Source organism: Phyllobates terribilis, unplaced genomic scaffold, assembly GCF_046119375.1.
Source record: "Phyllobates terribilis strain yellow unplaced genomic scaffold, ASM4611937v1 Scaffold_12__6_contigs__length_324123572, whole genome shotgun sequence".
Taxonomy (NCBI): Eukaryota; Metazoa; Chordata; class Amphibia; order Anura; family Dendrobatidae; genus Phyllobates; species Phyllobates terribilis.
The window spans coordinates 260,580,931-260,601,257 of NW_027362772.1; the positions used below are offsets into that span (position 1 = coordinate 260,580,931).

Genomic DNA, 20,327 nt, shown 5'->3' on the forward strand with positions numbered 1-20,327 from the left:
CGTCCCTGAGTGTACCGTGTGGTGCTCACCCGTATGGCCGGTGACTCGGGGCCTTCTAATGGCTTCCGCTCCACGATGGCGGTGCTGGTCCCACGCGTGTGACCGTGCCTTCGGGCTTCTGGGCCAGAGGACCTGAAATCCCCTGCCTGACGGATTCTGCTGCTAGGTAGGAGTTAGTCCCCACAGCCTCGGACTCCGGGTCCGGTAAAGAATCTTCTTAGTCAGGGCGAACTCTGCAGCTGCCAGCCCCTGACTCCTTGTAACTCTGCTGTTTCCTATGCTGCTTCTTGTCTCCACTCTCCTTGTCTGACTCACCCTGCCTCAGCCCCGGGTTTATACAGGGGAAGTTCTTCCCCTCCCAAGACTGGGCAGGAGGTGTGGCATGCACAGGATCCCTGACCAAAGGACCTCCCACCTGCTCTCAGACATAACATTACATTACTGTGGAAAACCAGACCCCTGGGGTGCCACACATCTAAAGTACCTGTGTCGCAGGCCTGCAGCATGTATTGCAGGACAGGCAGCCGGCAGGTCTTTGCACACGTGAAACTGGTGTCAGCGGGAAACCCTCCCGCACGGGCCCAGTCTCACCCTCTGTGACCGCGATCGTTGCGCCCCTGCTGACAGCGGCAGAACTCCTGTTTATGGAGGTTTTGCGAGATGGCTCTATCAATTGTGTAGGGGCCCCTAATGTGTAATAGGTAGAGGCGACTGGTAACCAGGTTTAAGATTTACATGAATTTGGTATTTTATATTTTGGAGATTCAGTGGATAAGACTTATTACAGATCCGCTAATCATAAGCAAACTGTTACCACTGCACATATAATGTTCTGCGGTGCTAAATTATCCAATTAGTGACCATATAATGTAGGCCAGCAATCACTGCCCACTGGCTTTTTATATTTTCTGAATAATGATGTGACCGTAAGTGACTCAATACTGGTACCTGTTGTGTGAGGTTACAGAAGCCCTCGCACAGTACGCGGACTTATTATTGATCTGTGCTGTCGGGATCTGTAATATGAAATTTAACTTTTATTCCTATAATTAAGAACAATGCACAAAGTTAGTGGGCGAAAAAAAATACACATGTAAGATAGATAGAGATATCCCGCTGTCTGGTCATGTTAGTGGTGCTATATATCATTATATACCATGATACCAGGGAACCAATGTGATGCGAAGAAGGTTTATTTAACCAGTAAGCAGAATCTTAACTGGTAATCCACCTATGCATGCTTCATTTCCGGCGCTAAGCAGTGCCGATTACGTCATGTCTGCTGACATCTGCCAGCCTGCGGGCACGAGCGGCGGATATTGTGCACCAATCCTATTCATAAGAGCAGGACAAGTTCGCCATAACTTCAGCTCACGCACTCAAACTGGTAAATGGCTATAGAGGTGATCGCACCGGCCCAACTCACCTTCCGATATGAAGTCAAAGGGGGTAGGTTACCCCTTTTAAAGTAAAACATTTAGTCCTTTTACACTGGTGGAATTATACTGTTTACCACCTACAAGGGGATAAATCATAATCCAACCTATCTTGAACTGGCATGACTGGTTGTCCAAACCTTCTCATTCTCAACTTGTGGGGTCTGTTCACTGAGACCCGCACCACACAATGGGCACTTGTGTCCCCTTTAGAATGGAGCGGCAGTGCACATGCTGGACCGCCACTCCATTCATTCTCCGAGGGGCTGCCAAGCTTTGCACTCGGCTTTTTTTGGCAGCCCCATAGAGAATTAATGGAGCGGCGATAGGGCGTCCAACCTGCTGCTCCATTTTGTAACGGGGATAAAAGTGTCCCATTGGAGATAAAAAAAATAAATAAATAAAAAATAAAATAATTTCCTGATGTGCTGATCGGTGCAGGACCCAGCAAACAGACCCCACTGATCGGGTAGGTGATAACTTGTTTTCACTGGACCATACCATTAATGTTTCCCTGACCAAGTTGTGCAGTATAATTTACTTCTGAACATGTAATGGCGCGCGTTAGGAGTGCAGCCGTTCCCACTCGCTGGGTGCCAGCACGCCCAGTACAGTGATGGATGGAGGAATGAAGAAAACTTTGTTTTGCTCCTCTCTAGATTGGATTTGTGTTCTTCTATCACAAGGGAAATTATATCCCATATACTGCTCTTGTGTCTTAGTTCAAGGCCAGACTTTCTCCTGAGTTGTCCTTTTATGATTTGATAAGGAGAATGAAGACAGGGCGATGCACATTTTTTTGGACAGCAATTAAATTACACAATTATTATTATTAATTATTACTCATAGTCTCCTTCTAGCTTCATGAGGACTGCGGCTCATTCTTCTATCTGAATGGGGGAGAGTCAGGACTTTGTAACCCAATATTTCATGCATCTTTGTGTATATACTCTATATATCAGCTATAAGATTACCGGTGAAGTCAATACCATTAAAGGGGTTGTCCACTTTTGGGGGACAATTTTTTTTTACGCAAATGCATGCATTTGTGGTTATAGTAGTACTTGGTTTCAACAGTCCTCCTGTGCTGACAGTCCCTTTAAAAAGGAGTCTGTCAGCACAGAATGACTGTTCAAACCAAGCACAGGCGCTCAGTGCACCCTTGGTGTGGCCAAACAGTTCAGTGCACATTCCCACCTCTCTGACTTCCATCTATTTCCATCTTCCATCTTTTTTGATCGACAGCTCTGGCTTTATAGAGCCAGAGAAGGGTGGAAATAGATGAAAAACAAGTAGGTGGGAAGGTGCACTGAACTGTTTGGCCACACCAAGGGTGCACCAAGTGCCTGTGCTTGGTTTGAACAGTCATTTTGTGCTGACAGACTCCCTTTAATAGCTTTGTTTGCTCTGGTTCATAAGTGTCCCTGGTATGTTTAATAAAATTTATCCAAATGAGACACCTTCTGATCATCACCAGGGCAGCTCTAGATTTCCCAGAAGTGATATCGTTACTGGGACAGACACACTATATGTCCAATCTGTTCAGGGCCCCAGTGGATCAGAGGGGGGCGCTGTCACTTTGAAAATGGCTTTCAAATGTCTACTAGATTTCATGGATTTTTATTCTAGCTCTATGATGAGTTATTTAAGATCGAGGTGCCCATATACTGTTCTTGCACCAGGACCCTCTGTGTCGGCCCCTGCACATATAGTATCACAGTGCCATACGGTGGACTAGACATGTATACTTCCAATTTGCCTCAGACCTGGTGTCTCTAGAACTCTTGGAATGTTAACTCCATCAATGATGAAATTGGTCAGTAATTGACAGAATCCATCTTTTTAATATTATGTTTTTTTTATTCCTTTCCAGTATCCATTGATACCATCCAGGAGGTCTGTGAGGGGAAGCAGTCTGAGATCTTCCAGCGCTACGCTGATGGCAGCTTCGACCCCAACTGTTGTTTCAGTATCTACTATGGGGATCACATGGAGTCTCTGGATTTGGTGTCCTCAAGTGGTGAAGAAGCTCGGACGTGGATAACCGGTCTGAAGTACCTGATGGCGGGGATCAGTGATGAAGATAGTTTGTCTAAGCGGCAAAGAACCCGCGACCAATATCCTTTTGTGCAAACTAGTGCTAGTATTGGATGATGGAGAGGTCTATACCTCTCATATCTACTAGTCAATGGTCTGTGTTTTTTTAATATTTTTGCTTATAGAGTTTTGGGTCTCATGTTTACTGCTCATTGGCTAGAAGAACATGACCACTACAATCTAGCAGTGCTGGCTGAAAATGGTGCAGTGCTTACAAGCTCTTTACAACAGAGCTTGTAAGTGCTGCTTTAACGTTGTCCAGGATCACTAGAGAGCATTGTTAGCATTCAATCCCAGCCAGCTTCAGCGCCATTGTGCATCCAATGCTGTAGATCCATAGAGAGAGCATGGCCTCAAGCAGCATATTAACCCTTTAAATAACATGACAAACAACTTGACACTCAGATTACAAATTAGTATTTCTGCACTATAGTAGAAGCAAATATGTTTTGCTATTCTGCTGTTTCAATTAGTTGAAATATGTGATGAAGGTCCGGTTCTTTACTATATCTGATTCTATAGAGGCAAAGCTGCCTCATTTGGCAGCGCACATTTCGGGCCGATGGCCCAAACTGTCAATCAAGCCAGCCTCAGCAACCGAGAAGCCAGGAGGCTGGGGAGATGTGCGCTTGTAAGGATAATTGACTGCTACAGCGTTCCGACACCTGGAAACACCAATCGCGTTATGTGTTGTATTGTAGTGTGAATAATGTTCTGCATCTTTTTTATATATTGTACAGTGTGTAGTAATGTAAGATAAGTAATGTTAGTAACCTATAGCATTGGATGTATAGTGTACAGTGTAGTGTAGTGATGTAGATCGTTAACTGTAGTGTAGGTAATGACAATAGGATAAGATAGTTAATGTTTGGGACTAGCCCACAAAGGGTGGGGACAGTGTTAGGGCAAGTGTCGGCTTCCTGTGATTTAGGGAGTTAGGTCGGTGGGCAACGTGAGCAGACCTGCAAAAGGGTGGCTCACAGTTAGAGGAGACTAAGACAAAGGGATAGTGCAATCCTGAAGAGAACCTGACAGAGACTGAGTGACCTTCTGGAGAAGAGTCCTTGGACAGGACGCAGAGTCATGAACCCAAGAGCTTGTAACACAGAAGGTAATGGACCTAAGCAGGACTGAGTATGACGGACTAGTGGGGGTCCCAAGTGCAAGGGTTCTAGGGCGGCAGTAGTTAAAGAAATAGGAGGTAGAACAGCTGAGCAAGTAAGGAGACTTGCTGATCACGACTGTAGTGTTAAAGCTGGGTTGTTGCGGAGTAGAGATGAACAGAGTGCCTGAAGTCTCTCTCATTGATATGAAATACATTGTTCCTGGCTGGCCCACACCACAGGCTATATGCGGCCTGCACGGGCGTAGGGACCTCACAACACCAGTCACCACACCCAGCCAGGACCCACACTGTCATATAGTGCTCCGGGGCATAAAAGGAGACAAGTACCTCGGCCCCGCGGCTATTGCCCCGCGCTAGACGCTCCTGAATCGCCAGGATTGGGAATAGGGAGTCTGACCTATGGGACCCTACTTATACTGTGAGTGAAGGGGGCGCAGCTCTATGTCCCTTTTGCAGGTTTTCCCTTATACAGCTGTGCTCCTGGAAGCTGCAATATGTTAATATGAATGGTGCCGAGCAGCAGTGGGTGGTCATGATCGCCCCCGTGCAAACCAAAAATGTAGCAAGAAAAAACGTTATCAGTACAAAGGAATGGTGGGGTGCCGCAATAATCATACAGCGAGGACTTCTGTGCCCCGGGAGTAAGACCTAACCGAGCAAATCCAAGGTACAGAGCAAAATACTTTGCCCTCAACTTCTGTAAAGTTCTTAGAACTCGCTGAATAATACAACAAGGATCCCGATGTTACAAGATGTTCATACACATCTTTGCCAGGAAGCCTTCATTTATAGGTTATTAGTACAGATGAAACGTTTGGCCGTAGCATTTCCAATTCTCTTGTTGTCTGTGCAGTTGTATTGATGATCTGCCATGAAATGATGATGCCGTAAGCCAATAACTAAGAGACAAGAATCCTAAGGGCTCCAGAAATAATGGACAAAACCCCATTCTGCCGGTGAAGTCAGACATGTGCTATTGGATATCTGGGGGTTGTAGATATTAAAGGCGCATGGGTGACAATTGCCTCTGGGCTTGGAATATGAGGGGCCACAAGTTCACTCTTTCACATGATGGCACCAGTATTGTGAATAACAGTTGGTTTGAGGCCAATGGCTCGTTATAATATGGCGGCTTGGGTGGCCGCCCCGCCCCCATTTTAAGAAAGAAAGCATTTTCCCCTATACTGAAAGCCATAGATGTTGCTGGGACAGTATCTCTTCTATGGGTTCGGCCCACCTGACGGCCTGCCTCTCCTATAATCCCATTGTTAGATATTCATCCTGTATAGAGAAGTGGTAATATGTGCTGAGGAATATAATTTTCTTACATGATGTTCAGTTTCTCTCCTTAACTCCTTCCAAATATGGTTGAAGCAGACATTTGACGAAGCCGATAAGAATGGAGATGGCAGCTTAAGCATAAATGAGGTTCTACAACTGATGCACAAACTGAATGTCAACCTGCCTCGCCAGAAAGTGAAGCAAATGTTCAAGGCAAGTATGGTCCTTACCGGTCATGGCCCTATTGTGAACATGCTGTCCTAAAAAGTATGTCTTCTAAAGTTAGTAGTTTGTTAACACTGTCAGCAATTTGAAAGATTACCTATACTTTTTGGTAAAAAAAAATGTTATATATTGTAGTCCCATTAATTCAGATCAGATGGGTGGGGGTCTAGGTTCAGAGACCCCCACTGATCACTCAAAAGACCTCAAAGAAGTGCAGATCAGGTTAGGAATCCACACAGAGCCGAGACAATAATTATAATGCAATGTCCTGTCTCCCACCCCACACCCTCAATTTATTATAATTTCCTTACTTTCACCCCTATTTAATTCACTTTATTAAAAAGTTTTTAATACTTACCTCTCCATATGATTTCCTGCTGCTCCACTTCCTCTTGTGCCGGCTGGTTCATGTCATAGAGAAGGAGACGGGAACTTCCCTGGAGCTACGATGCCTTCCTCTATTGCCTATAGTGGAGCTTCAGGAAGGCTCCCTGCCTGGGAAAAAGCACCGCTGATGGTGGTGCACTAAGTATTATAATGAGGGCAATCTGGCCTTGGACCTCCATCCCCCTGCCGTAGTCCTAAGCTTCGGACCGTAGCCCAGATTGCTCTGATTAAAGCCGCCTATGGTTGCATCTCATTGTTCGTTCCTGTGTCCGTTCAGATTAACCACAAATTCACTTTTGTATTATGTAGTTTGTAGCTCATTTTTCATTATTGTGTGTGCCTTTCATATGTTTCCATGTGTATTGTGATAAAATATCTATTTTTCATTTACTATTGTACTGTGCACAATATTTGTAGGAGTTTATTATTTTTAAAATGGGCAGATGGTGAGCTAATAATAATAATAATAATAGTAATAATAATAATAAACCTATACTCAACTATTGGACTCCTCCGTACTGCTATCTTTGGCTGCAGTGCTCATGGGCCGGCAGATGAAGCACTGTCTGGTCACTGATTGGCTTCAGCAGGCATAAAACATCTGAGCCTAAAGAAAGAGCTACCATACTTTTCTTCTGGCTCAGATGGCATTTGACCACTGAAGCCAATCAGTGACTGCTGATTGGCTACAGTAGTCACTTTCCAGAAGAGGATGCAAGATGTCTGACAGAGGGACATGGGCAGTAGTATTCTGATCGCTGCTGGCCTGACCGCTGGGACTCCCGCCAGTCTTGAGGGCCGCTGTCCCATAGCGAATTAATAGTGGGGATGTGCACATGCTCAACCTTTGCTCCATTCAGATGGGGCCCTGTTTTGAGGATTTATGGATGAACCTCCAGCGATCAATAAGTTGTACCCTAGCCTATGAGATGGCACGTGACAACTGCAGCAATCGCATAACATTTTTCGCCAGAAGAGGCAGCAAGGAGACCATTGGGAAACATGAGTAGAAGCACCAAATAATGGTGGGGGTCCAGTTACTGAAATTTTTTTTTTTTTTTATTATTATCAGTATTATTATTTTTTATTTTATTTTTTTTTAAATAAAAAGTACTGGGAAATCCCTTTAATAAAATATTGGCTGGTGATGGTTGCAGACGATCCCACTGGCCGGTCTCTGCCACCCTATCAATATTTTTGTATTGATGCTAAGAGACAGACGCCATTCAGCCCTAGGACAAGTCTTGTTATATTTTGCTATAAAGACTGGATCCCGTCAGGTCTCCTCCTCCGGGTGCCGCTCTCCTGTGTGAACACATTACTGTCACTTGTGTTCTCGGTAAAGTGACAACTGGTATGTTTTAATAACTAAAGAGTTTAATTGCAATTTTCCCTTTTTTTAATTAGTTCTTGAAAGTTTGTGTTTGCACTGCAGGTAATTTAGTAAAGCAATATAAATCCCCAGCTAGCAATTAGCAAGGACTGATCTAGTGTGAAAGTTTTGGAAAATAAATATTTGATTGTGGTTTGTTCGGTATGAAGCCTTGCTAACAAGTTCTGCACCAGATGCGCGTTTTACAGACCAGCATCCCCTGCGTTTCTGAGCAGCTGCTCACCAGACGTGGACTAGCCGATGATGTATACAGTACGGACCAAAAGTTTGGACACAACTTCTCATTTAAAGATTTTTCTGTATTTTCATGACTATGAAAATTGTACATTCACACTGAAGGCATCAAAACTATGAACTAACACATGTGGAATTATATACTTAACAAAAAAGTGTGAAACAACTGAAAATATGTCTTATATTCTAGGTTCTTCAAAGTAGCCACCTTTTGCTTTGATGACTGCTTTGCATACTCTTGGCATTCTCTTGATGAGCTTCAAGAGGTAGTCACCAGAAATGGTCTTCCAACAATCTTGAAGGAGTTCCCAGAGATGCTTAGCACTTGTTGGTCCTTTTGCCTTCACTCTGCGGTCCAGCTCACCCCAAGCCATCTCGATTAGGTTCAGGTCTGGTGACTGTGGAGGCCAGGTCATCTGGCGTAGCACCCCATCACTCTCCGTCTTGGTCAAATAGCCCTTACACAGCCTGGAGGTGTGTTTGGGGTCATTGTCCTGTTGAAAAATAAATGATGGTCCAACTAAACGCAAACCGGATGGAATAGCATGCCGCTGCAAGATGCTGTGGTAGCCATGCTGGTTCAGTATGCCTTCAATTTTGAATAAATTCCCAACAGTGTCACCAGCAAAGCACCCCCACACCATCACACCTCCTCCTCCATGCTTCACGGTCGGAACCAGGCATGTAGAGTCCATCCGTTCACCTTTTCTGTGTCTCACAAAGACACGGTGGTTGGAACCAAAGATCTCAAATTTGGACTCATCAGACCAAAGCACAGATTTCCACTGGTCTAATGTCCATTCCTTGTGTTCTTTAGCCCAAACAAGTCTCTTATACTTGTTGCCTGTCCTTAGCAGTGGTTTCCTAGCAGAAATTTTACCATGAAGGCCTGCTGCACAAAGTCTCCTCTTAACAGTTGTTGTAGAGATGTGTCTGCTGCTAGAACTCTGTGTGGCATTGACCTGGTCTCTAATCTGAGCTGCTGTTAACCTGCGATTTCTGAGGCTGGTGACTCTGATAAACTTATCCTCAGAAGCAGGGGTGACTCTTGGTCTTCCTTTCCTGGGGCGGTCCTCATGTGAGCCAGTTTCTTTGTAGCGCTTGATGGTTTTTGCAACTGCACTTGGGGACACTTTCAAAGTTTGCCCAATTTTTCGGACTGACTGACCTTCATGTCTTAAAGTAATGATGGCCACCCGTTTTTCTTTACTTAGCTGCTTTTTTCTTGCCATAATACAAATTCTAACAGTCTATTCAGTAGGACTATCAGCTGTGTATCCACCTGACTTCTGCACAACACAACTGATGGTCCCAACCCCGTTTATAAGGCAATAAATCCCACTTATTAAACCTGACAGGGCACACCTGTGAAGTGAAAACCATTTCCGGTGACTACCTCTTGAAGCTCATCAAGAGAATGCCAAGAGTGTGCAAAGCAGTCATCAAAGCAAAAGGTGGCTACTTTGAAGAACCTAGAATATAAGACATATTTTCAGTTGTTTCACACTTTTTTGTTAAGTATATAATTCCACATGTGTTAGTTCATAGTTTTGATGCCTTCAGTGTGAATGTACAATTTTCATAGTCCTGAAAATACAGAAAAATCTTTAAATGAGGTTGGCACCAATTACATGGGTCAAGTTTTTTATTTCACAGAAACATATTAGAAAGTGCAGCCATATGGGCGATCGCGGGGCAACCAAGGTGTGAAAGTGGGAACCCCTTCCCTCTGTCAACCATCTAGATGCTGCTGTGATGATTGAAAGCTGCATTAAACAGCCATGATTGCTGCGAATACAGATCAATGCAGCTGACAACCATCACATTTTTGCCTGTTGGGGGGAGGGAAGGGTGCTATTTACTTATTTTACAACGTTGTCAAAGGAATAATACCCACTCGAAGGGAAGAGTCAGACGGCCGTATGATTCGGACGAAGTTTTCAACGCAATGCTTGGACTGGCTATCAGCTCTCCCGACCTGAGCTTGATGGCTTGTATTTCTATGCAGCTGCCACGCTCAAGTGTGGAGAGCCGCCGGCCAGTCCGAGCATTGTGTTGCGATCCATGTTTAAGTTATAACGCCATCTAACATTTCACTAAAAAGGCATAAAGAAGTTAAATTGTTCTAGTTTTATTGCAAGTAGCAATTGATTGACTGATTGACTTCTACTAGGAGGTTAGCTCTCGATTTGATCAGGGGGAGCCAGTGGATGTCGTGTATCTCGACTTCTCAAAAGCGTTCGATAGCGTGCCACATAATAGGTTGGTATACAAAATGAGAATGATGGGACTGGGGGAAAATGTCTGCAAGTGGGTAGCTAACTGGCTAAAGGATAGAAGGCAGAGGGTGGTTATAAATGGAATATACTCAGATTGGGTTAGCGTCACTAGTGGGGTACCACAGGGGTCTGTACTAGGCCCATTGTTATTTAATATCTTTATTAACGACAGTCAACGGGTTAAATAGTAAAATATCAATATTTGCAGATGACACAAAGTTATGTAAAACAATTAATACAAAAGAGGATAGTGCAGACCTACAGAGGGATTTGGATAAGCTGGGTAGGTGGAGCATTAAATGGCAAATGAGGTTTAACGAGGAGAAATGTAAGGTCATACATATGGGAAGGAAAAATGGAAGTCACCAGTACTCACTGGGAAATAATTGGGGAATTCAGAGATGGAGAAGGACTTGGGCATCTTGATTGATAGCAAACTAAATTGGAGTGCCCAAAGTCAGGCCGCTGCTGTAAGGGCAAACAGGGTAATGGGATGTATCAGAAGAGGTATAGCTGCAAAGGATGAGAACATTGTTCTTCCACTGTACAAAGCACTGGTCAGACCACACTTGGAATACTGTGCTCAGTTATGGGCCCCAATATATAGAAAGGATATAAATGAGCTTGAAAAGGTACAAAGGAGGGCAACAAAATTAATAAAGGGAATGGAGGGACTGCAATACCCAGAGAGGTTGGCAAAACTAGGACTATTCAGCCTGGAAAAAAGAAGGTTGAGGGGGGACATAATAAATGTGTACAAATATGTTAGGGGACAGTATAGAGATCTTGCCCGGGATTTTTTCAAAAGGAGCGATATTAAGGTAACAAGAGGGCATTCACTAAGACTGGAAGAGAAAAGGTTTCAGCACCAGCATAGGAAGGGGTTCTTTACGGTAAGAGCAGTGAGAATATGGAATTCACTGAGTGAGGAGACGGTAATGTTGGATTCGCTAAACCAGTTCAAGCGGGGACTGGATGCATTTCTAGATACCAGGCAGATTTCAGCATATACTTAAAAATAGAATAAAATAGAAAGTTGATACAGGGATTTATTCTGACTGCTGGTTTCAGAGTCGGGAGGGAATTTTTCCTCAGGTGAAGATTGGCTAAATCATTTGGGGTTTTTGCCCTCCTCTGGATCAACTTTAGTAATTACAGAACTAACAGGTCGAACTTGATGGACGCAAGTCTTTATTCGGCTTTACAAACTATGTAACTATGTAATATGTAAAAAGATTGGAAATTTCGCCAATGAACCTAATTTGCAATGAGGGTTGAATAATTTCTGATTGCAACTGTATAAATATCCAGCGCTATGATTTCCTTGTCATCAGAAAATGCTAATGAATTTCCATTGAGTTCATGCCAACCAATCGATTTCAATGTTATATGATGAAAGATTGATTCACACACAGTACAGACCAAAAGTTTGGACACAACACTTTTTCAAGTTGAAATTCTTCAAGGTCAGTGACTGTGTCTCCAGACACACAGGCCAGGGCTACATAATTATTTATGGTCACCAACAAATCAATAAAATAGTAGCGTTGGTGCAACACAACTTCCTATGATCTCCAAAAGCAAACAAAGTTGCCCAAGATCTTCTGAAAATTAAAAATTTTGGCAAAATTGTTGTCCAAATTGTTCAAGTTGTATAAGTGATCGGCAAAAAAAGTAGACTTGTCTATTTTTGATTCGGCTCATGTATCAATCTCTCCAATGCAAGTCTAGGGGTCGAGTTTCGCCCAGATACCATCTTTGTTCCACCCCAGGGGCGGACATATCATTGGTGTAGCCCAAGAGATAATGGGCCCCACCTCTACCTCCAAAACGGCAAGGAGCTTCCATCAAAGGGCCCATATACTTTTCTTGCATAGAGGTCCTATCTGCCACTCTGTGTCAGACTGAAGAACATTGGGCCCACCAGAGGATTTTATTCTGAGGGCCCACCTTTCTCCCCCACTCAAGAGCCCCATAGCAGCTGCAAGATTTGCACTAAGCACTCTCCTGAAGGAGAAGCCAGGGCCCACCAGAGGATTCTCCGGTTCTGTGGTGGGCCAGTCCAACCCTGCTGCCACTGTTCGATTGGAGAAGCTTGAGAGGTTTTTCATACTCTGATGGTAAAAACTGACTCTCTGACCAAAAACTGCTGAAAATATGATACAAAATGCTGATGAAAACTGGTCCATTTTTTTGTGCATGAGAAAAGTCATGTCTGAATAAGGCCTAAGGCAGAAACAGATCGTTTCCTTGTTGAACACAATGTTTTTTTTCTTTTCCTACGGTTAATGATAACGTTCTGGAAAAATAGATCTCGGCAAGAAAATACTGTTAGCACAATCTGGAGCCTTTCTGCTGCCCCGGCGCTCGCTTCCTTGTGATTGACACGCTCGCTGTTGTCTGATCTTTTCTGCTTGTCAGATAAAGAGGATCAGGATAGTCTCTGCTGGAGTCTACGGTATAGGAGTGAAAAAAGATGTGCACCGTCTGGTTGAAAATAATGAGAATAAGGAATTTTCCTGCGTGTGAATCTGTGTCACAGAAAGAAAATAGACTTTTTTTTTTTTTTTGCCTGAAAAGCTTCGTTTGCAGGCGGATTAGAAAGTTAAGGGTCATGAGTGCACGCAGGTTCTCCACCCGAGTCTTATCAAAGAAGAGTTATACCGAGCATTGCGCCTAAAGGTTAGACATGTTGGAGGGTTTGCAGTATAGGACATAGAGAATCTTATGAAAAAAAAAAATAATTGCCTTATTAAGAGAGACTATAAAAAGTAACCATTGTTTCTATTAGTCGTTACTGTTTTATCATATCTTGGTGGGGGGCGGAAGAACCCTGGAGCTATTGGTGACTTTGAAGAACTTTCTTTTAGGCTCCACGGCGGGGGCATTTATTACCGTAGGCGTTCAGCCCGAATCTCACATCAAAGTGGGAACGTAGTCCGTATATATTCTATGTGGACAGATAAAGAATGGATGATACTTAGTGGTTAAAGGGAACCTGTCAGATTGAACATAGTCAGATCTGCCGGCAGACGAATTTGTAGGAAGAGATTCACTACTGGTGATAAGTGAAAAGATTCGACTCAAATTGTGTAGATTTTTTTTTTTTTAGGAATTTGCAGATCTCTTTTTTTAGGAATTTGCAGATCTCGGTGAATTAGAACAATCTGTAATTTGATTTATGTACAGATAGTATACGATAAAACTGCAGCGAAGAAGGGTTACCATCCATTTACCAATAGTCAAATATGTTGAGGTCACTTTGATATTAGTAAGGCTGTTCTTGCATTAAAGAGCTTGAAAAAGGTAGGATACAGTCCTAGGAGACCTCAGAGTGTTACACGGGTCTTTTCAGGGCAACTGGAGTACCTGCGAACTGAATCAAATTTTTGGGATAATTTTTCCAAAGCTGGTAAATTTCGTTTTCTAAATATTCGATTATTTCTGGTGATCAGTAATGACATATAGAAACTGTAGTGAAATTCACAGAGATAGCAGAGCTGAAATTATGTACTTGCTTAATTATGTGTAATGCAGGTGCCGGAATGCAACGCACAGAGACACAAGGCGAGAACAGTCAGAGATGATTGTAAACCGTTTTATACAACAGGTATTCTGAAACAAGGGATTAGCAACAAGGGTAATGAACAGTGGTTTGAAATATCAGCAAAATACGAAATTTCTCAAAGTAAGGCGCAGTCTCTTAAAGTAAGGTGATGCCCTCAATCATGGGAGACACCACGCAAGTTCTTTAACTGTACATTTGGCCCTAGCGGGGGTCACCGGTTATTCCCGCTAGGTCGTGAGTCTCTTCCGGATAAATTCAATTAGATCACGTTGTGCTACTTTAGCCCCAACCTTTCCCCTCCCAACCTGAGTACATAAACCCAATTGTCCCCAAAACCGTGGGTGAACAGTGGAAGTGACGGCCCTGCTTACGTATGCAGCTCCTCTGCTTCCGCTGGCGTGACTTTCCTGGGGCAACCGTCTCTCAACTCCTCTCTGCTTGGCCATTGGAGGCAGTCTCTCGAGCCTTGGATAGGGGGGTCCAGGCCTCGTCTGTCGGCGGGCGCCGTCGGGTTCCGCGAACTCACTCAGCACCGCGATCAGATTCCTAGTCGCCTCAGCAGGCACAGCACTCGGGTCACAACTGTGAGGGATCTGGAGCTCTTTTACCGGTGCCCGGCTGGAGCACCTCTCAGGCCTCTGGATTTGGCCTGTCACGCGGGGTTTCTCAGGATGCAGGGAGCACGTCTGCTGCTTGGCGCCAAAGACCCCTCAGGTTTGGCCCGCTGGCCTCTTATCTCCTGGAACTCCTTCATGGAAGTCACCTGATCGGGTCCAGCATCTGAACCTGCCCTCCCTGCAACTTCCCTTGCATATTTTGGTTCCGCTTGACTGTATCTGGCCAGTAGATGGCAGTCTCGCTCCATCCTTGAAACGTCATGTTGAAGTCCTTTTACAAGCTTTCTTGCCTGTTCTACATATGCATTTGGGGTTTTATACTTTGCACAGTGTGATTGTGACGCTTTCAGCCCACCCTGTGAGATGGGGGTACTCGGAGCCGGGTCGGATGTTTTGGGGGATTGCATTGGTGGCCTGGACCCGTTCCGTGCCCAGGGCCGTCACATTAAAAGATTTAATGGGCTATCAGGGTTTGGTGTTAATCGAGTGGATTAAATGACTACGCCACCTGTGGTTTCTTGTGATACTCCACCAGCGCTGCGTTCAGTCCTCTGAGGCGGGATGTAGTGGCAGCAGCAGATGGTACTACTCCCCACAGGCGGAGCAGGGCCTCAGGGCAGAGGGAGCAGGAGGATGGGAGTTGTAGTGGGAGATGTGGTGCGGTGTGGTGCAGTGCTATGCTTCAATAAAGGACCGGAGGCCATAGGGGTAGTCTTCCAGGTTTTACTCACGGTAGAATGCTCAGCTGCAAGGCTTCTCCCTGCTCCTCACTGCGCGCTGCGGCCACCAGGAAGGGGTTCAGCACACTCCAGGTAGTTCGGATGCATCAATCAGGACCCCCTGCACCAGAGTGTTCCTAGACTTTCCACTAGGTCCTCTCCTGTCCGTATGTGGTGCGTGTTACAAGGCTGGGTCTCCCTCTGGACTATGCACAAAACAAGGGTACGGGTGGCGACTCCGCTCTGTCCGTTACTCGGTGGGATCCACTGAGCCTCCGGGCTTCTCTAAGACTTGAAGTGACAGAGTCAGATATCGGGGGCCGGTACCCCTTTTGCAGCAGGAATCCCTCTCACTAGGCCAGAATAGTGAGGACAGGTGGCGTACACCGCTCCGTCTGCATCCCCCTGGGATCCTTTTGCCTGTGGAGCTCGTCTCCTCTTCTCCCCTCCTGGCCTTCTTGGGTAGGGACCTTGACCGGGTAGAGACAGCCGTTAACTCTTGCCCGCTCCTCGACTCAAGGCCAGAGTACGAGGACCGTGTCCCCATCAAATGCAGGTTCACACAGAAAGCCACGTTCAGTGATGAAGATCACAATCAAAGACCATATGCCCAAGGTGGCCGTTTATTAAATATGAATTTTGTGGTGTAACCTCTAAGTGCGTCCTCCACCCTCACCCACTACATGGTTCCCCCTATCTTTTGGTTCCCCCCATCTCCTCTTATCCCGGCTGGGGCAGCACTATGGTGCCTTAAAGCCCCCCTCAGGTGGGAGAGGTGTAGTGTTGAATGGATGGCTGAGTCCTGAGAGGTGCTCCTTCCTTACCTCGGAGAGGAGATACTACACCTCGGTCTGAGGTGCAGTACCCCTGTGGCGACTGAACCCTCAGGGGCGCCACATTCCCCCCTGGTGAAACACAGCACGTCCGCGAGCTGCAAAGAGAGCAAAAACATGGTACAGACTTTTCAAATTTTTGCATAACAATATAACAATCTTCCCATTATGGGAGGCACTTTGACTTGAACGTTACAAACTCTAAATAGTACAAAAGTATAAAAACATCACAGAGACATTATGCATATAGACAGACTGATAGAAAATACAGTAGAAAAAGAGTCGGTTCAGCAGGATGAGGGACCTGTCCCAAACCCTCAACGTGGGCCCTGGGGTGGCAGCAGGGCATGAAGATCCCAAGTTGGACCTCCAGGAGAGCCACTCCAGACAGGTTTTGCTTCTGAGGTCTGAAGTAGAGGTAGTAGCGGTTTTGCATAAAACCAATAGGGAGCACCTAAATAGATGCAAACTATATACAAGTAGTAGAAGAGTCTGTCTACTGCTAGGGAGGAAAAATAACATAATGAACATATTAAAGCTTAACCGTTTAACTGAAAAGTTACAGCCGCCGGGGCCGCTCACTCCAAGTATCCCCACCGGGGAAAAGGTTCATTCCTCCCAACGGAGGCTGGCTGATCCTCCACTGTCAAGCGCGAGGGGGCGTCACTCCTGGACACTTTATGCACATCCAGGGCGTACCTCCCCCGCAGCCCGTGGTGGCAGGTGTACGAGACAAGGTCACCCGGGAAGAGGTTCCGGCCAGGGTGTCCCTTCTTTAGTTGCGACTCGACGTCCCGCCGGCTGACAAAGACAACGTGCTCGAACTGGGAACTCCGAATGAATCCCCATCCCGCCTCCTGGTGGAAGCGGACAACTTGCCCTTCCTGGCTGGGGCTTGGACAGGCTGCCCCCTGCTGACGGGCCTTGGATTTTGCGGCCTTGGCGCGCACTTCCAGGAGCTCGCAGTGGATCTCCCTCTGCCGTCGCTCCCTGTCAAGCTGGAGGATTTGCAGCTTACACATTTCGCTCCTCCTCCGCGCTTCAACCCGGGTCTCCCGGGGGAAGCCCATCAGGTCCCCCACCTGGTTGTCCCAGGCCATCTGCTCCGCTGCCGGCCAGGTAACTGGAGGTGCAGGTAGCGGCGACAGCAGGGGTTGCTGCAGGTCCTCGGTAAGTGCGGACCAGTCCGGGTTGGGGTTGGTGGACTCCCCAGCAGGCACAAGTTCCTCCGAGACGGGAGGCGGGAGGCAATGCAGGCCTCCGGCGATGGCGGAGGCTTCCAGCTCCGGGGCAAAGACTTGCTCCCAGGTTACAGCGCCAGGTAGCAGATATTCTGCCATCAGATCCAGGAGGGGCACGGAGTGGCTCAGCTTCCGGGACGGGAGTATCACTCTTACCCGATCCTGGGCTGCACGCGACCTCCGATGCTTCTTCCTCCTGGGTTGCTGCTCCTTGGCGGCAGGCCCGGATCTTCTGCAGCATCTCTTCCCGCCACACAGCGGACGCCACATGCTGGGCCTCAGCAACCCTTCTGGCAAGGTCCTGTGTTTCCCTACACTGGAATTCAGTATCTCCCGGGGTCAGGAACATGCCTCCCTCTTCTCCGACGGTAGCAAAACTTGGGCCGGCCTCAGAAGGCTCCGGTGGACTTTCCTCAGCAGCGTCCATGACTGCTCCTAGGAATGGTGAGTCTCGGACTGTTATGGCCGCACCTTGTCGTTTCCTTCGTTCCCTCCTCTTTTCGGGACGACTCCAGAGTGGTAGGCTGACAGGCACTCCTTCAGACATCGCATCCGTTTTGACGGACACTACCCCGCGGACAGTCTCTACACTGTGTTCCAAATTATTATGCAAATAATATTTTCTCAGATTTTCCCAAATTACCTATATGAATTGCAGTCATTGTAATTTTCCAGTCAAATAACTATTAGAGTACAATTGAAAGGTTTTTGTACAAACTGCCTATGATAACAGTATAGTTTTAAAAAAATAAAACACTCAAACTGCACTCAAAATGCATGTTCCAAATTATTATGCACAGCAGAGTTTTCAACCTTTTCATTTTAATAAAGAACAAAAAAATGTTCATTTTTGAAATTATAAGCATTAGCAGGTTATTACAAACTGAAATCAAACAGTTTTCAACTCAAAACTTTATTCTAGGTGATGTTACATTTGCACATAGGACCCCTTGTTGGAAAGGAGCTTCTGAACTCTCCCGTCCATTGAATTTGTCAGGTTTTGGATGGTTTCTGCTTTAATTGTTTTGCATGAGGACAGAATACCCTCCCAGAGCTGTTGCTTAAATGTGAACTGCCTCCCGCCATCATAGACACTCCTTTTGATGATGCTCCAGAGGTTCTCAATGGGGTTGAGGTCAGGGGAGTATGGGTGCCACACCATAAGTTTGTCCCCTTTTATGCCCATAGCAGCCAGAGATGCAGATGTGTTATGTGCAGCATGAGACAGGGCATTATCATGCATGAAAATGATCTTGCTGCGGAATGCACAGTTCTTCTTCTTGAACCATGGAAGGAAGTGCGGTTTGAGAAACTCAACATACATTATGGAGTTCATCTTTACCCCTTCAGGGATCCTAAAAGGGCCGACAATCTCTCTCCCCATGATTCCAGCCCATAACATTACTCCACCTCCTCCTTGTTAGCGCCGTAGCCGTGTTTGCTTGGGGTGTCCATCAATCAGCCATCCTCCACTCCATCCATCTGGACCATCGAGATCATTTCATGCATGATAATGCCCCGTCTCATGCTGCACATAACACATCTGCATCTCTGGCTGCTATGGGCATAAAAGGGGACAAACTTATGGTGTGGCACCCATGCTCCCCTGACCTCAACCCCATTGAGAACCTCTGGAGCATCATCAAAAGGAGTGTCTATGATGGCGGGAGGCAGTTCACATCTAAGCAACAGCTCTGGGAGGGTATTCTGTCCTCATGCAAAACAATTAAAGCAGAAACCATCCAAAACCTGACAAATTCAATGGACGAGAGAGTTCAGAAGCTCCTTTCCAACAAGGGGTCCTATGTGCAAATGTAACATCACCTAGAATAAAGTTTTGAGTTGAAAACTGTTTGATTTCAGTTTGTAATAACCTGCTAATGCTTATCATTTCAAAAATGACCATTTTTTTGTTCTTTATTAAAATGAAAAGGTTGAAAACTCTGCTGTGCATAATAATTTGGAACATGCATTTTGAGTGCAGTTTGAGTTTTTTATTTTTTTAAAAATATACTGTTATCATAGGCAGTTTGTACAAAAACCTTTCAATTGTACTCTAATAGTTATTTGATTGGAAAATTACAATGACTGCAATTCATATAGGTAATTTGGGAAAATCTGAGAAAATATTATTTGCATAATAATTTGGAACACCGTGTAATGGAAGGGGCGGTCTGCTCTTTTGGTGCCATGGGGGAGCCAGGCCCACGATAGGAGGTGCTAGGATGCTGTCCTTTCTGCACATTATGGCGTCCGTTCTTCTTGGGCGGGCGCCATTTTAAGTGCAAAATGACAGTCTGTGGTAAAAAGGCGCGCAGTACCCAGTAGCAATGGGCAATCTTCTTCCCTTGCTGCGGGCACGCAATCCTGCCGACTACGCCAAGTATGTGACGCTCACAGCCCACCCTGGGAGATGGGGGTACTCAGAGCCGGGTCGGATTTTTTGGGGGATTGCAGTCGTGGTCTGGACCCGTTCAGTGCCCAGGGCCGTCACATTAAAAGATTTAATGGGCTATCAGGGTTTGGTGTTAATCGAGTGGATTAAATGACTACGCCACCTGTGGTTCCTGGTGATCCTCCACCAGCGCTGCGTTCATTCCTCTGAGGCGGGATGTAGTGGCAGCAGCAGATGGTACTACTCCCCACAGGCGGAGTAGGGCCTCAGGGCAGAGGGAGCAGGAGGATGGGAGTTGTAGTGGGAGATGTGGTGCAGTGCTGTGCTTCAATAAAGGACCGGAGGCCATAGGGGTAGTCTTCCAGGCTTTACTCACGGTAGAATGCACAGCTGCAAGGCTTCTCCCTGTTCCTCACGGCGCGCTGCGGCCACCAGGAAGGGGTTCAGCACACTCCAGGTAGTTCGGATGCATCAATCAGGACCCCCTGCACCAGAG

The 20,327-nt window shown here is 45.9% G+C and overlaps 1 protein-coding gene across 12 annotated transcripts in view; it reads left to right on the top strand.

Moving 5' to 3' along the window:
• PLCH2 (phospholipase C eta 2) overlaps positions 1-20,327 on the top strand; it is an 816,520-nt gene that overhangs the window by 612,304 nt on the left and 183,889 nt on the right. For all 12 annotated transcript variants that reach the window (XM_073656915.1, XM_073656916.1, XM_073656907.1 and 9 more), the window contains 2 exons: positions 3,310-3,553; positions 6,024-6,157. In XM_073656915.1, coding sequence (XP_073513016.1) covers positions 3,310-3,553; positions 6,024-6,157 — 378 coding nt within the window. The remainder of the gene's footprint in view (positions 1-3,309; positions 3,554-6,023; positions 6,158-20,327) is intronic.